General features: G+C 35.2%; 1 protein-coding gene across 1 annotated transcript; it reads right to left on the bottom strand.

Moving 5' to 3' along the window:
* Window positions 1-3,261: 3,261 nt before the first annotated feature.
* GIMD1 (GIMAP family P-loop NTPase domain containing 1) lies at window positions 3,262-12,080 on the bottom strand. Its single transcript, XM_016160826.2, is given in 4 exon segments — window positions 3,262-3,456; window positions 11,649-11,699; window positions 11,701-11,855; window positions 11,858-12,080. Coding segments are annotated over 4 exon segments (615 nt in total). The 5' UTR covers window positions 12,072-12,080.
* Between the last annotated feature and the right edge of the window lie 5,515 nt (window positions 12,081-17,595).

Here is a 17,595-nt window from a genome sequence, read left to right as displayed (position 1 = left end):
CTTCTTGCCTTTCCTATTGTAATGTAATACCTACTGAATTGTTCAAATAGCAATTATTAATGTCTGCTCATTTCCACAATGACATTTATGTGATGACCCTTCATACCAAGGCTGCTCTGACAAAGTTTTACATGTTTTTGTAAATTGCTTCATTAGAATATCATATCTCAGTAGAAAAATGCTCTCAGTATGTGCATCCACTTAACCTTTCAGCCCTAAGATTACATATTTGGCTGATACTTGTTAATTTAAAACCCACTCAACTTTTCACACCTGGGGAACTTGGAAAGAACAGTGCATGAGTCAACCAAAACTACAATTTGATTTCTCTTTGAAAAAGAGTCATGAGAAAGGCAAACTAAAAGTCACTTTCTGTAAGTTTAGCAAAAGAGAATGATTTGGGTAGATATAACTTTTTTTTCACAGCCTTCAGCTTTTATATTAAAAGTACATTTTTTGTTAAAACAACACATGAACTGAAAACAAAAACTTCAGATGCTTGTGAAAAAAAAAAACCTTATTTTTAAAATAAAGTTTGAGAATGTAGAAAACAAATACTGCTTATAACATTAGCTTTTTGCAAAAAAATTTCGATACGATAAGTCTGAGATTGCTAATCGAGGTAATATAACTAGAAGAATAAACCTGGTAAGGGTCAGACCTGGTAGCAGTTGAGGTGAATCACTAATGCCCCAAGATGATATGTGCTTAAGACTCTAACCCTAGCTGCACAAAAATACCAAGTATGCTATCTTCCAATACTTTATTCAAAAACACTTTAAAATATAAAGTTCAGTAGAAATTTTTGTCTTCCAGGTGAGAATAGCATACAGATTGCACATCCAAAGGGACATGAGGGAAGATTGCAAATTCTAGACTAATGGAAAAGGTGACAAGATACCAAAGATGAATATTCTCCACCTTTGTTTTTCCCAGAGCTAATTCTGGGCACATGGGTCTTTTGTTGCAAGTCGTAATTGTCTCCAATAATGGTTTATCCAGTGGATACACATGGACTGTCATCCAGAAAAAGCTGAACAACTCAGCTTTGGCTTGAGCACAGCACAACATGTTCACGTCAGTGCCTCACCGTTCTTATGATTCAACTATTCCATTATTGACGATAACGAATGAATTCCTTACATCCACTATGCTGATTATTATGAGTAGCTCAGATTGCTCTTGTATAATGGGACATGAAAGAGCATATTCAATGCCTCTTGGATATTACGCTAGAATTCATAGTATATTAGGAAAATACACTGACCAGAAAGATAGGGGAAGATGAAGAGAGAAAACAGTGGTGAGGAATGGACTTACTCATATTTATATAATAAGTTATAAGAGATAATGATAAACTATCAGGCACACTCGATGTAAATGCTAGAAGAGGACCTTTGAAACAGGGCAATCTGTAAATGGAAATCGAATTGTTAACTATCTTAGCAAAATCTGGTAATATGGGAAAACAAAGCATTCCAAGGAACTCTTCCCTAGGGAGGATGAGGGAAAGAGAAAGGACAGGGAAGAGACGAAAGTGTTCTAAAGGTTTTATTTTAATAGTTGAGGGGATGATGCAGTCAGGAGCAAAAGTTCTTGATTAGGGAAATATTTGCTACCTTGCTACCAAACAGTAATAGGAAAGTATGCATTTGATTCTGAATTCAGGAACAAGGAAATAATCCTAAATGGATGTGAATTAGAATAGAACATCCAAATTATCAAGGAGCTAAATTGAGTTATGACAACTTTATCAACTCAAAACTAAGGAAAAAATGCAAGAAATACAGTAGTAATAACTATATGATGGAGAAACATGCTGTCCACAAATGTCATTTGTGATTCAAAAAATACACTATAAAATAACTTTTTGAAATTATATATATATAATTTCAGACCATATACACATATGCCTGAGAGTAGCCAGAAAATAGGATGAATTATTTAATAAATAGAGCAAATACAATTGGTTGCATATCTGAAAGGAAATGAAACTAAAACTCTGTCCTTTATCACGTGCATAGAAACATCTGACTATAAGGAAATTCACGAATTTAGTTTGGCAGTAATTACCACAAAGTTAAATACTAGAATTAAAGAAAATCGCATCGTGAAGGACAGATAGAGGAGCTAATATCTACAATATGCATAGAGCTCTTCCAATTTGCCAAGCAGGAAGTGTCGAAGAAAAAATATTCAGTGACACTTGTTTAAAATGGTAAGGCAGACCTGATGGTAGTTCAGTTCTATCAAGATAGGTGTAGGAACCACTGCAATGGGATTTTACAATGGGTAGAGAGATTGGGCCCAACTCCAAATACAGCATGGGCAAGTGGGAATTTATAGCCAAGGAGCAGGGTGGGGATCTGTGCATGGAAAATTGCTAAGCGGAAGCATCAAGGGTCAGGGAGAGTCTGGCTAAACTGACCTAACAGGATCTTGGCTGAAGACAGGCTAGGGTCATCAGACATCACCTGGAGAGATAATAGAGGATGAGAAACCCAATTAGAATAATGAGGATTAAATTTACGTAGCAGGGATCTTGCTAAATTAGATTTTACAAGGTACAAATGGGCCTAGGGGAAGATTTAAGAGCCTGTCTGAAAAGTTTAGTCAAGGAAAAATCTTCATGATAAATAATCCAATAGAAAAATGACAAAAAGGACAAAATGTGAATGAGCAATTCATAGAAGAGCAAGTCTTAATGCCCAACACACTTTTAAAAAAATGCTTCTATTCAGTAGTAATCTAGGAAGTGCACGTTAAGGTAACAGTAAGATATGAGTTTACATTTATCAAACTGATATTAACAATAGATGTTTAAGATGATAACACTGATGGCAAGAATATAGGAAAAAGGTACTCAAATGTTTAATATCAGTTTGTTACAATACATATGTAGCATGTACTCATGTTTGACTTCTTTCAACATTATATTCGGGCAGTTCATTGATATTGTTACATGCAGTTGTAGATCGTTCATTCTCATTACTGGAGAGCATTCTATTGTGTGAATATACCACAATTTGCTTATCCATTCTACTGTGAATGGACCTTTGGGTGATTTCTAAAGTGGTTTTACCAGTGTACACTCTCACTGACAGGATATGGGAATTCTCACTATCCACATTCACTCTTACAAAGGCACTTTTGAAACCAGGTTTCCGACATTAAAACCCATTGCTATTTTCCTTTTATCTGAATTTTCTATAAAGGTAAGAAGTCGGTAACAATTTTCTCATAACTTGCATAATTCTGAGATTATTTTTCTTTATTAAGTGACTTTTCTTTTTTATACTGGAAAATACATCTCTGCTGAATAGAATTTAATAGGGTTGGCAGTGTATCAGGGACCTGATGTAAGTATTCATCTTCATTGAACCCAGACTCTTCTATTTTTTTTGCATGGATTAAAAGGATGGCCATATAATTCTCCCAAGCATGTCCCAGAAGTTCCTGAGAGAAGTTAAGTGGCTATTTTCTTGGACTATATTTCTCAAAAATGAGCAAAGAAGTTATTTTGATCCAACATAGACAGTCAACAGATCTGTATGTCATTGTGTTTCTAAAAGCTGATATATGTAATGGGAAGTGAAGATGGAGTCAAATAATATAAGCGAATGTAGAAATGTGGACTTTCTTTTTTAAAAAAAGGCTTTAGTTCTTCACTTTATTTTGCCGTTACAATTTTTGTATACACAAACTCAAAATTGCATATTATCAGTGCTGCATATTATATACAGTAGTCCCCTGTTATCTGCGGTTTTGCCTTCCGTGGTTTCAGCTACCTGCAGTCAACACTGGTTGTTCGGAAAAGGTCTGTGTCATTCACCTCATGTGGGTCTTGTATCATCTCACATCACAAAAAGAAAGGTGACTACAATAGAGTACATTTTGAGAGAAAAACCACATTCACATTACTGTTTATTATAGGATATTATTATGATTGTTCTATTTTATTAGTAGATAATTTCTTATTGTGCCTAATTTACGAATTAAACTTTATCATATGTATATATGTGTAGAAAAAAACATGGTATATATGAGATTCGGAACTCATGGTTTCAGGCACCCACTGGGGGTCTTGGAATATATCCCCCACGATTGCGGAAGGACTAATGTATTTACATTTACAACATTCCTCAATCATTTATATTTGCCTGTCTACCTGAATCTGTTAGAACTGCTGAAATCTTTCGAGTCAAAGAAACTTGGCCAAGGGAATTGTCATATCTTTTTTTTTTCTTTTGTAGGAATGATGTATTATCACTAAAAGCATCTTCTAAGGATTTATAATTACATAATTGGGTTACAATTTATTTTTAATCAGATAACGTGTAATGGAAAAAACTAAGATCAAAATACATTTGGTTATTTGGAACAACTACAAAATATTACTGTGATTCGAATCCCCTTTACTAGACAGTCAAACAATTTATCAGATGACTTCCTCTAATGTGGTTGAAAAACACTGAAGACTGGTGTTCCTTTGTTTAGTAATATGCAGAAGTTGGTTATGTAATAAATTCTTTTTTGATTGGTGAAAATAAGCTGATATAAAGCAGAAGTAACAGCATGTGGCAAATTGGTCATGCAATATGAAAGGCATCTAGAAATAATCATTTAACTTTTGAATATTTCCGGTTATATGAAATCATGACAATATGACAGTAAAATAACATTCCCTCCATTCCAAATACTCTCATTACCAAAATATTTCCAAAGCTGCTACAGTTTTGAAAAATATGAAATGCTAAGGAATAAACCAGGGCCTCCAATAATCAGAAGAAAGAAAGATAAACTAATATTTAGTGCCAGATATTATAGTAAGCACTTTACATCTTTATCTCTTTTGAAGCTCACCATGATGCTTTGTGGGAGATAACTATTGTTATCTCCATTATGATATGAAGAATCCGATGCATTGAGAGGTTGAATACAAACCCATAGAGAGAGGTATTAGTATAAACTCTGGTCTTAAAAAATCTTGAAAAAATTGAAAGATAATTTGGGAAACTTTTCAATGTATATAATGAATATATGATTATTATTTATGATATTGAAAAACTGAAAATCATGAAAGAAAGGGAGGGAAAGAGGGAGAAAGGGAGGGAGAAAAAAGGGAAGGGAGGAAGAATTAGGACATGTAATTTAATATGAAAATACAGGAATTGTAGGATAATATATTTAAAATTAGAAACATCTTGAGATAGTGGTTACCAATTATAACTCCTAATACGGTCTGGCTTTTTATTTTTTATTTTGTATTTTATCAGAGCTTTTTATTTACACATCCATCTCTATAACTTGACCATGAGCTCTTCGAAGGCAGAATCTATACCTTTATATATCAAAGCTTCTAGCACATTGTAAATTCAATATCTTTTGCATTAATTTTGAATTTAGACCCTTACCATTATCGCAAATAGAAGATTTAGAGTTTTATTTGATTTTAGTCTTCAGTTTTGAAACTTAATCTTTGGTACACCAAATTGTACTTTTCTGTAAAACTTCTGTTTTCTTCTATAGCTCATTTTCATGGATTTGCTTGTATTCTGCACTTTCTATTTTGTATTTGAGGGACTCTCTCAAGGAATAGCTCCAAAAGTTTTCCTCATACCTGTTAAAAATTTGTCAGTGCCATAGAATAATTTCTAATTCTAAAAATGCCCTCCTTTCAAGAAAATCTGAATTGAAATTCCAAGATTAGTATATGAGAATAATTATTTCAACAGAAAGACTATAATCTTCACAAGACTTTCTCAAAGAGATGCTTTAATTGGTATATTTTTATATACCTTTAAAACATAAATTAGCAAAACTTTAACCCAACTTTTAAAAAATATACCTTTTGTGTAAATCTCATTATACATATAATGTCAATATCACATTTTAGCTAATAATAACAGTGAAATTAGCAGACCTCTTCAGAGTTTATCATATATTCAGTATATTGTAACACATTTTTTATGAGAGAGGAGTCAGAGGGTTGTTGCAGATGTAATTAGTTCAGATAAGGACATAGGGTGGGCCTCTAATTCATTATGAACAGAAATTTGGACAAAGGCATGAATACAGGGAGAACACCATGTGACTATCAAGATGGCCATCCATAAACCAAGGAGAGAATCCTTGGACAGATCCATCACTCACAGCCCTCAGAAGGAGATAACCCTGCTAATATCTATCTGTTCCAGGCTTCCGGCCTTCAGAACTGAGAGACAATAAAGTTCTGTAGCTTAAGCCACCCAGTTAGTGGTACTTAGTTATGGCAACCCTAGCAAATTAATACAAATTGTTGAAAAATTAATGAAGCGTGAAATATATCAGATCTAGGTTCTATGAATAAATTAATTCTTGAGCTATTTACAAATTCAGAGCTAGATCTGATATTCACCCATTATTGATGTGTTTATATTGATTGTCATAATATTGAAACATCAAATACAAGTTAACAAATAGTTACTGCCCTTAACCATTTGAGTGCTACCCCAAAATCCAACCTCTCAGGATTGGTGGATGCATGGGCCATATTTATCATTAAATATTTTAAAAACATCACTATAATAAAAATTTGTGCAAAATAAACTGTTCAGCTCAAGTGGTCCTTCCATAAGTTGTATATTTAACATAGAATTCTTCTCTTGCTAGGTTAGTACTTATTGCTTTATTGTTATAACTTTCACAATATGTCTTTAGTACCTGGTTTTCTATATTGTAACAGTAATACATTCTCTGTATATCTCCAACATGCACTTTAAAGTATAATATGATTCAGGGAAAATTAAGCACTTAAGGATAATAGATTTGTAAGCTCAACACCACTTACTAGTCCATGTGTTCAGCCATTGGGAAGTTTTTACATGTTGATAATTATTTATGAAAGGATGCTCATGTCCTGAACTGTGAGAGAAATTGCACTTTTGAATAACTGCCAAAAATGGAACAGAATGGTTGATTTAGCTTATAATCTTTAGGTTGATTTTTGGCCGGAAAATAGTTGAATATTTGAAAGTTGTGTCGCTTGGTGTATAGTCATCATGTTAGTGGCCAAACGTGTTCTCTATAGACCTAGAGAAAGAATAATCACAGTTGATTGATACCTCACATAAAAATCCAAGAACAAGATAAGTTAATGTAAGTTATCTGATGTTAATAATTTAAATACAGTACTAAGCTAGATGGAAAATTTACAATCAATCATGAATTGTTTGGTTTCAGACTGCTAATGGGTATGAGTCCATCTAGTCCTTTTGGGACAACTAGTTAGGATATAAACTTTGTTTTCCAGGAATTATGTTCATTTTCCCAGGACCTCACCAGCCCTGCCCCATTTGTTTGTGGTTGATGAAATCATAGCATCTGGACTTTTTAGGGGGAAACTTTTAAAAAAGCCAACGATTACATCAACTGAGAAAAAAAATTATCATGGAGCAGGAGGACAATAAGGACCATTCTTTATATTTTATGCTATTCCCTTACTTTCTTCCCACTTAAAACACCACATTTTCCTTCTCAGAGAGCCAAAGCTGAATGATAAAGCCTCATTAGATCAGATTCACAGAATTTTCAAACTTAGAGATCATCTGTCCAAATTGCCTTATTTTACAGATGATGATATTGAGGCCTTGTGATGTTAAATGGCTTGGCCAAAGCCACATAGTTAGCTGATTGTTGGCAGGCCTGGGCCTGTAACTGAGGTCCCTGGACTGCCAGGCCCATGTCCTTCCCACTAAATTGGGGCTTCTCAGTTTAACTTTACTGAGCCAGGGAATTTTCTTCCCAGGTTTTATTCTGAATTAACAAGGAAGTTCTTATAGTTATAAATGTAAATCAGGGCCACGTAAGTTAGATTTCACTCTTACTCTCTTCTGAAGCCTTGCAAAATAATCTCAAAGAAGGCTATAAATAATATGTCCTAATTTTAGGATAAGACAGATTCTAACAATAAAATAATAATGGCCATAGCAAATATTTAGTGTTAATGTGCTTGTCATGTGCCAATGCCTGAGTTAATTTACTATTATGTGAACATGGCATTAATCCAAAAAGTAACCCAGTAGACACTATTATCTTTCCCAATTTGCCAACGAGGAGATTGAAGTTACTCACCCGAGGTCACAAAGCAAGTAAGTTGCTAAGTAGGGACTTGAACACAGGTATAATTACTCCAGAACCTATGCTCTTAACCTCTGTAACATGTTGCGTATGTCTAGGAGGCCATTTGAATGGTACTCATCACAATCTGGGTAGGGATGATAACAATAAAAACAATAACGATAGCAGTAATTTTCTGTGAACCCACTGTGAATCCACCATAAGCCATGCACAATATTACATTTATTAAATATAACCCTCAGGACTCTTTTACATAAGTAAAATTATCTCTGTTCTATAAGTGAGGAACTGAAGCCAAGAAAGTCTTAGTAACATTTATAGTCATATACCTAGAATTGTAACAAGGCTTATTTTTTAACCAAATTCTGTCAAACAACTAAGCTGCTGATGATCTTTGTTTAGTATTTTCAGGCCTTGTATTGGCCTTTCTGAGTCTTGTGGATACACGTCCACCTATAACATCAACAGTTAAATTGTTTATTCTCAATCAAAAACTACATGTTTGAAGCCTCATTGTATACAGTAAAAATACATGATACCATGATAGTAGAAAGAATAAGGACTTTCATCAATTGCTGGATTCAATTCTTAGTATCATTTGGCTGTATGCTAGCACTTTCTTAAGGTGACTTTATTATATCTACTCTGAGCCATTTGTGGATTTTTTAAACATTTAAATGGCATACAGATAACATTCAGATGAATCATTCCCTTTATTTCCCAATTTGGGGGCGTGACTCACTGACATCTCTACCATTTTGCTGTAAATTAATGAAGGCCTAACATAAATAAAGAAAAAAGGATCACTTAGGAAAGAGTTTCAGTTGTCACAGCTGGCAGCCTATAATGCCTCTGTAAAATATTAGAACACAAATTGAGAGATTCAGAGACAACGGGGAAGTACAGGAAAGAAGAGGTCACTTGTCTAGCATTGACCTTACAGACTCCTTCCATGGCAGGCATCAGCGCCCCCAGAAAAGTGGAAAGGAAGAGGATGAAGGCAGATGTTCTGTTTCCCATTTTGCACAAGCCAGGGGGAAAAAAATCCAGGGCGTGTCTGCAACAAGAGGACTTTAACAACCCCTTGCTCCTTCCTAACAGCTGTGGGTCTTGTTGAATATTCAGACATTCTGCAGCTGCTCTCAATCTGTGAGAACATCCAGATGGCTGCCACCAGTATCTGAGTCACCTTCAGGAAGAAGGTCATAAACAGCCCGCCTGTGCTTAGGTGATCTTCAACCAAAGGTCATAGCAGAAGCCCAAAATAGGTCTGCAGTGCCTCCCTGGGGTTTTGGCCCCCTCAGGTTACTAAGCCTTGGCCACTGAGTTCTCTTTGCAGAGAAGTTATTTGCATTCAAAAAAAAAAAAATTATAGATCTGAGTTTGGCCCTAGCCCATCTCCTCATTGCCTTCAACTCCTGAATTGGACACTGCCCTAAGGAAGGCAGACTTAAGAGAAAGCTGTATGCCAGATACCATTTAAAAAGATCAGAGACATATATGAATCAAACTCACATTTCTATAACAAGAAATTAGGAAATTGCAATATTGTTCTAAATCTTAAAACTGGAAAAATCTGTTTTCAAAATGTATGCCATTTACATACTCTTTGTGGTTCAGGATAGGACCAGCATAGAGAAAAATTTAGAGACAAAAGAAAGTCAAGTTAGTTTTGAGAAATATTTGTTAATGCGTTTACTAAATTTACTGAATTACATTTATCTATATAGCTTAAGCTAAATGTTTATTTAATAGTAGCTTTAAATGAATTTTTAAAACTATTTAAAAATTATACTGATGGAAATCTACATGTTTCCCTTGATTTCTCACCAGAAATATTGTTGAACTGCAGACTTTAATAGTTTGGGGAAGGTTTATGGACTTTCTTAGATTCCACATTGTTTCTTAATTGCAATCATCTCTTTTTCTTTGCTTTTATACAGCATGTCCTTGATTTTTCAGGAGTTGGATGATGAGGATTATTTTTTATACTCTTGTCACCCTAATTTTTCCACTAGTTTCTTATGATTACATGTATGTTTCTTTCCATTTTTAGAAACATGCACAATTACTAAAAAAAAAAAAAAAAAGTGGATCTGTCATTTAGAGCAATCTTATGCCTTTACTAGTGAAAGGAAAACACATTTTTTCTTTAAAGCAAAGTATACTATCTTTCCAAGTATAACAGATTCTGCATCAGCATGATCAGAGATTGGACCCAAAAGAGAGTAGCATTTATACAAATTCATCTTGCAAGAAAAATGTTTGTTGTCTATTCTCCTTGTAGTTTACTTACTTATGAAGCTTCTAATAGAGATAACTTCTCTGAGCTCAGTGATTCAACAAGGCTACAGAGTAATAATAGTCAAGTCCAGCAGTTAAATTTGAGTGGCCCCAGACTAGAGAATCAAGAAATTAAATAGAATGGAGCAGCTCAATGAGTAGTTTCCAGGAATTGTTGGTTGTATGTGGGCCTTGCTCATATATGCCTGTAGGTATTACTTTCTCCATCTTGTAGCCGTGGCCATACCTGGACCTTTCCCCTCTCCCCACCTTCTCTTCTAGACTACTAGCCGAATAAGCCTCCAACTGAGCGACTTATAGTAAATTAACAGACAACAGAGATGGACCACTAGACAAAGGTGGCACAGGTCTCTGTGGTCTTCTCATGGCTAGAATGGAGCACTTTCTGACCCTACAGCTGATGAGGCAAACAAAGCTTCTGAAATTCCTGATTTCTTTCCTGTAAATAAAGCATAGGTCTCTCCTAAATGTTTGCCATGATGTAAGTTACAGTGCTGTCTCATTTCCCCCAGTCATATATCACACTACTTTGCCACTTAATGCATTGTCTTATACTTGTTGATCTATTTGTCTCTCTTAGACTCAAGCTTTTTGATGTCAGGACTCAAATATTATTCACCAATCACTAAGCTCTGTGCAGGTTTTCAATGCAGTGATCAATGACTGAATCAGTATTGGTGAACTATAAAAGATTGTCTCCTTAATGTTGAATGGATGCAAGTCAGTATTTTAGTTCAGTGGTTCTAGAACCTGACTTTTTAAGAAATATATGGAAAGTTAATGCAAATGCAGATATGTAGGCTCAGCTCTTAAGACTGTTTCAGTAGGGCTTGAATGAATCTTCACTTTTAAGGGGCCTTGTTTATTCTGATGCAGATAATCTGGGGACCACATTTACAAACTTATTCAGGTTTACAGCTCTTAGGAGTTCGAGACTTAGTTAACCTCAAAAGGTTAGTATCTTATTTTTTTCAATGACTTAGTTATAAAATGACTAAATTCCTCTAAAAAATTTGTAAAAAATGACTATTCATGGGAAAATCAAGTAATTTTTACCAACTACTTCTGTGTGACCAGCACTTGTTTTAAATGACTTGTTTTAAATATGCTTTCAACTACTCTTTTAACCAGCTTTTTCATGGTTATTTTTTATTAGGATAATTTTCTATTAGGAATGTCTTCCAAATGGGAATAATGGCATTAGTGTAATAGGCTTTTTATATTACCTGGATCTCCTGGACTGGGGAAGACACCTCCTGTTCACAAAGAGGCATGCATGTCTGCTCTCTGGACCAGCAGTGCAAGATGGAGACCCTCTTGCGCAAAGTGATGTGCCAGGGCTTTCTTGACCTCCTGTTTCACATGCTTCTTGCTCAGCCTGTTGTGTGGATAACCTGGAGTGTCCAGCACCTGGACCTGCAGGGTTATCTCTTGCCCCCTTGACGCATGAAGCCATGGAGGTGACAACTGCAGCCCAGACTACAGTTTTTGGTCACAGAACATGGAGCAAAGCTGCTATGAAAGTCAGTGCTTCTCAGACTCATGTTCCCAGCAGAACTTATTCTACTCTGAGTCATGCCAAAGAGAGCCAAGGTGACGATCATCTGTTTGGAGTCCATCATGGCTGTGGGTAAACAAAAGCTCAACATAAGCAGGTAGGCGTCCTTGTTCACCTCATTTAAAGCTTCTTACCTGGCCTGGAACATTCCAGCAGTACCGTTAATTTGCTTCCCCCTCATTCATAGTGACTAATTGTAGAGGAGTATTTCACTAAAGGGGAGACACCCCAGGGACAGAGGAAAGATTGAAATAATATCAGTAGTTTGCAATGGAAGAGGAGAGAGATGTCAAATACAGATAAGAAAGGGAGGAGGAAGCAAGAATTGCAGAAAAATGAAAGAGAAAAAAAATTACATGAAGATAATGTAAACCATATTTAGGAGGAATATGTTAACTTATCAGAGTGGTAGGTGAGTTGGTTTAGGAATGGGTGCTGAGGTTCCTGAGTTCAAAGTTAGCAGCAGTACCTGAAAATTATTCACCTTCAGAGGAGAAGTAGGAACAGAAAAAGGACAGTGGGAGAAATAGCCCTTCCTACATTTTAAACAACATCCCATCTCCTGCCTCCACTCCACTTGAATACTCAAGTGGCATCTGCAAAAAATCATCTATCCTGACTTCTTGAATGCTTCTCTCCTATGAAATATAAATAAATAATGTTAAAGAAGGCTTCTGTTTCTACTTACTGGTTTTTGTTTGTTTGGTTTTTGTTTTTGTTTTTTGTTTTACAACCAAGAAACATTCTAATGAAAATGAGAACTACTTAGTCTACAGTCATGCCACCCTTAATAAGCCAGATCCTGTCTGGTCTCAGAAGCTAAGCAGGGTTGGGCCTGGTTAGTACTTGGATGGGAGACCACCTAGGAGGGGATTGTAAACTACAAGATCCTTGCTATCTGTGAGGTCAACCAAGGGTTGCCCCACCTAAAAAAATTTTTCAAAAAATAAAAAGAAAATGAGAACTATTTATAATTTCTATTTTGAAATAATTAATAAATCATCTCTTTGGCCTACAATGTAAAGTATTGGCTCTTGAATGAGGAAAGTAAATTCCAACATGTCGTGCAGCTCAGTTAGGAGGGAAGAGAACTCTGGGAGACTCTATTCTATTTTTAACACCCTAGAATTGTAGTTGATCCTTTGTGCAGAACATAAGCTTCTTATAGCATTATGAGGTCATCGATCATTTTTGTTCCATCAATAAAGCAGTGCTACTGGCCAATTTCTAAAAGTGCTCAACTACTAATTCAGAAATAAAGACATTTCAGATTGCATACTTGTTACTTTTGCTTACCACTGTGCTTCTATTATATAGTTTCATGCACCTCTGGCCTTCCTTGCCTTCTAACACCCCCCCACCCCAATCTCCCCACACCTTAACATGAACACTTTGAAAGAACCTCATACCCCCATATAAAATACTCATTTCTGGAGTCCCTCAAGGTGACCCCAGCTCACCTACTTCACTCGGCTGTGTTGGTTGCACCTTAGTCACTCAGATTTATTTTTACCCCTGAATCACACGAATGATTTTCTTTTTGGAAACTATGAAATCCCAGTCCGTATGCTATATGTCATGAACCTTTTCCAATGTTAAAAATACTTTTTCCACAGACTCCCCTCAAGCTTGTACAGTTATTCTTTGGTATGAACTTTAGCCTTTTGATGTTGTATGAGTCTGGGGCTGATACTGTACGTGTCTTATTTAGTTAATCTGTTACCAGAATGCTCTACATAAATGATTAATTGTCATTCTCTAATCAGCACTAATTTTTTTTATGTCACCTGAAAGACCTTTAATTTCATTAGATTCTTCCTGGAACGTCTATTTATAGGATTCAATTCTTTGTTTTAGGACATTGCTAGATAACAATTTATCTATAAGAGAAAGTTATGCAATATTGGCAAATGTTCAACAGAAACTAGACTTTCAAAAGCAATGGTCACATTTTTTTCCATTGTAATTGATGAATAACATATCATTACTTTATGAAAAGTTTCATGTATATGTAATATATATGAAATATATATATATATATATATATATATATATATATATAGACTTCACAGCAACATTTAGTTCATAAATTCAAAAAGTCTCTAAGAAAATACCCGTGGCTATTTCCATACAATTGAAATTTATTATCTTTTGATGTAATCACTAGCATTAGTATACCAGCACAGGCGTTGTCCATATCAATTGATGATAGCATATTTAAGGAGTACAATTAAATATAACTTGAAGCTAAACAAATTTTGCTTAAACATAGGGATTTTATTTTGTTATTGAAAGCATAAATTTGATTTTTTTCACTTCCTAGTATATAACACATACTTCCCAAAATATTTTCTTGTGTATAAGATGTAAACACCTTTATAGGGCTATATTCTGGTTCATCTCCCCATGTACCTCTCAAAATGTCTGTGAAGTATGTATTTCTGTGCGAAGGAATCTTGAGGACATCTGGAATGCCTTATGATTTCATGGGCAGAAAGTTAAAGAGTCTTCTTCGTCTTCTTCCTGTGTGGGTATGACAAGGAAAACACGAACCGATGCTTTCATCTGACAAACACATTGGCTTTTTTTTTTTTTTTTTTTTGAATGAAGCAGAAAGAACTTCCCCCAGGTGGCAGTAGCAGCCTGTTTCCTAAGAAGTGATTTTGAACCAGAATTTATTTTCATTTTCTTCCTCAAACCATAAACTAACGGTCTTCAACTAGGCAATCTGCATCAACACATTAATTGTATAGAAGATCTTTTGAATAAAGGCAAACTAAACCCCCTTCCTGATGTCCCTTATGGGAAGTGGCACAGGTAGAAGCTTCTTAGTTTTCAAATCCTTCATTTTGAAATCATAGTTTCTATCATTTGCTGAATGCAACAGTTGACTTTAAAAATTAACATTCAGAGTTCATATGTGTGAGCAATATTCCAATGAGACTGAAAATTTTTAAAATAATTTCCAAGAGGTTTAATGGAGATTTTAGATCTGAGTCCACTTAGAAGTCATACAGAAGGGTACTGTATAAATATTAGATGATTTTAAATGACTAATGTTAATTATTTTTGTATCAAGGTGAAAATAAAACAACTTGGAAAATTACCTCTTTCCTTTCAGTTATTTAGCTGAACATAATGTAGCCGGGGTAAAACTGGATAACTTTAACAGCTGGTTCCAGGTTTTCCCCGAGAAAGGGGACTTTCTCTGAGGAAATAGTTTGATTAACTATTTCAGGTAGATTGGAGGTCCTGAGAACAGGAACACAATGCACAAAAAGTAGATAGCCAAACTTCCAGGGATTGAGGAGAGAGCCAAGAACAGAATGGATACGATCAGGGTGTGTACAGGAGAGAAGAGGGGAGAGGAGCCAGAGTAGGGGGAAAGCGGGGGAGGAGGGAAAGTGGGGTAGACTCCCACTGGTCAGAATGACTAAGGGGCTGTGTTAGAGCACAAATAGCTAACATTCAATTTTAAGTTCTTTACATTTCTGGGATATAAAGTCTGCCATGTTCACAGTTACCTTGTATGAAGGTGAATTCTTATTTTTGTTTTGTTTTTGGATGTCGTTAACATTTTATTTTATGTTCTTTTATTTTGATGGAAATTAATGGAAAGAACTGAGATCCACCCTAGGTTAGCACCAGACAGGGACCACAAAAGTTGGAGACTGTGCAATGACTTCTGAACTGAAGTAATTTGGGAGAGGGAGGAGGTTGACCCTAGAAGGACACTTGTCTCTAGGAACTTGCAAGAATCTTTGAGAGGATGTTCAACTTTTCATAATTGTCAGGTGCCATAACAAAGTATCATAGACTGGGAGGCTTAAACAACAGAAATTAATTTTCTTAGAGTTCTAGAGGCTAGAGCTCTGAGACCAGGTGTCAGTGGAATTGGTTTCTCCTGAAGCCTTTTTCCTTGGCTTGTGGATGGTGATATTCTGCCTGTGTCTTCACATGGTTTTCCTGCTTATGTCTGTGTCTGTACTCACAACCTTCCTTTAACTTAATTACCTCTTTAAAGGCCTAATCTCCAAATACATTCTGAGGTCCTGGGGGTTAGGACTTCAAAATATGAATTTTGGAGGGGCATATTTCAGCTCAGAGCACACACATACAATATAAAAATTATATAAATCTTATGTCACTATACTTAGTAAAATTTTTCTTTATACTCCATAAAATTGAGTTTTAATACAAATAGTTCTTGACTTTCAGCAATTTGATTTAAAAGTGCTCTTACAGTTTTTTAATACAAATTCCAATTTGCATTGGCTTGAACCGTGAACCCCTTGCTTGCATGTTTTCTTTCCATAAAGATGGCCCTTAGAGTAATAACCAGAATCTATATTTATGATGTCTAAATGACCTTAATCTTGGCCAACACTGCTCCAAGTCAAAGGGAACACTGATAAGCTGTTTGAAGTTGGTGGTGAGTTGATTGGCTCAGTCTGAGGTGGTCTTAGAATAAGGCATCAGACCTCACCTTTCAAACAATTTTTGAGAGCACTAGTCAGTAGGTTACACTTGAGGGACAGATGGTCTTCATTTGAAATGCAATTTAAAGATTTTTGGAGCAACGAATAATGCCTAGGTCTGGGCAGGAATATTGATGGGAATAGGAAAGGTTTCAGTCTAAACTTGGTTGGTTTCATATTTTAAAGACTCCGCTAGTCCCATCCCTGCATGGGAACACTTATGATGTTGTTTTCGTTTGATGATGTGGCTGTTGGTTTTGTTTGTTTGCTATTTTTTTCTTTCTAAGTATTTCTAATTAATTTTTTTAAATTATAAATGAAATATGTGTATTTCAAAGCATTGAGGAAGAAAAGAACAGAGAGGAAAATAGAATCATTTTTAAATCTTTATTTCCTGGGTTTGATGGGACAGTGGCTCCTCTTGGTGACTGACACGTTAAGTACATTTCTTGTTCCAAACTATCCATTTCCTCTCCCTCTTTACTTCCCTTCTTTAATAACCACTGCAGTAATGAGAGGCATTACTAATGGGATTTTGTTTAGGATGTGAACTGTGTGGAGTCAAGAATAATTGTTGGCAATCAGGATATGGTATTTTGCTATGTTACTGCACTCAATTTTCTAAGATTTATCTATAATTTCAACAACTTTAAAATAGTGAGCTTGGTTTATAGTTTTCTATTTTTATCCTATACTTGTCAGGTTTTCAGATCAGGAATATGCTAACCTCTTAAAATGAACTAGGAAAATTTCTTTCTTTTATAGTGTTTTGCAATAATACCTTGACAAATATACATCCCTAGAAAATTTGAAGAAACTTTCATGAAAACAGCTAGGCCTGAAAACTTCCTGGAAGTCATTCTAGTACAACTTAAAATTTTTCTATTATAGTAATTGGACTCTTCTTATGTCAATTTTGATTTATAGTATAAATTAATATGTATTTTAAATTTTTAAAAATATAATCACCTATATTTCTGACATTACATTCCCTTTCTTGTTCTGAGATGGCCTACGTAATAGGTTTGGCTTTATATAATTAGTATGTGCGTGTGCGGGCACGTGTGTGTATGTAATTAACTTTTGTACTTTTGTAGTTGGAAGTGTATTTCCATGAACATAAACAAAACTTATAAT

This window comes from Rousettus aegyptiacus, unplaced genomic scaffold, assembly GCF_014176215.1.
Source record: "Rousettus aegyptiacus isolate mRouAeg1 unplaced genomic scaffold, mRouAeg1.p scaffold_m13_p_10, whole genome shotgun sequence".
NCBI classification, from domain to species: domain Eukaryota; kingdom Metazoa; phylum Chordata; class Mammalia; order Chiroptera; family Pteropodidae; genus Rousettus; species Rousettus aegyptiacus.
Note: the sequence above shows the minus strand (reverse complement) of the source record. Positions and strands in the feature narration are given on the sequence as shown.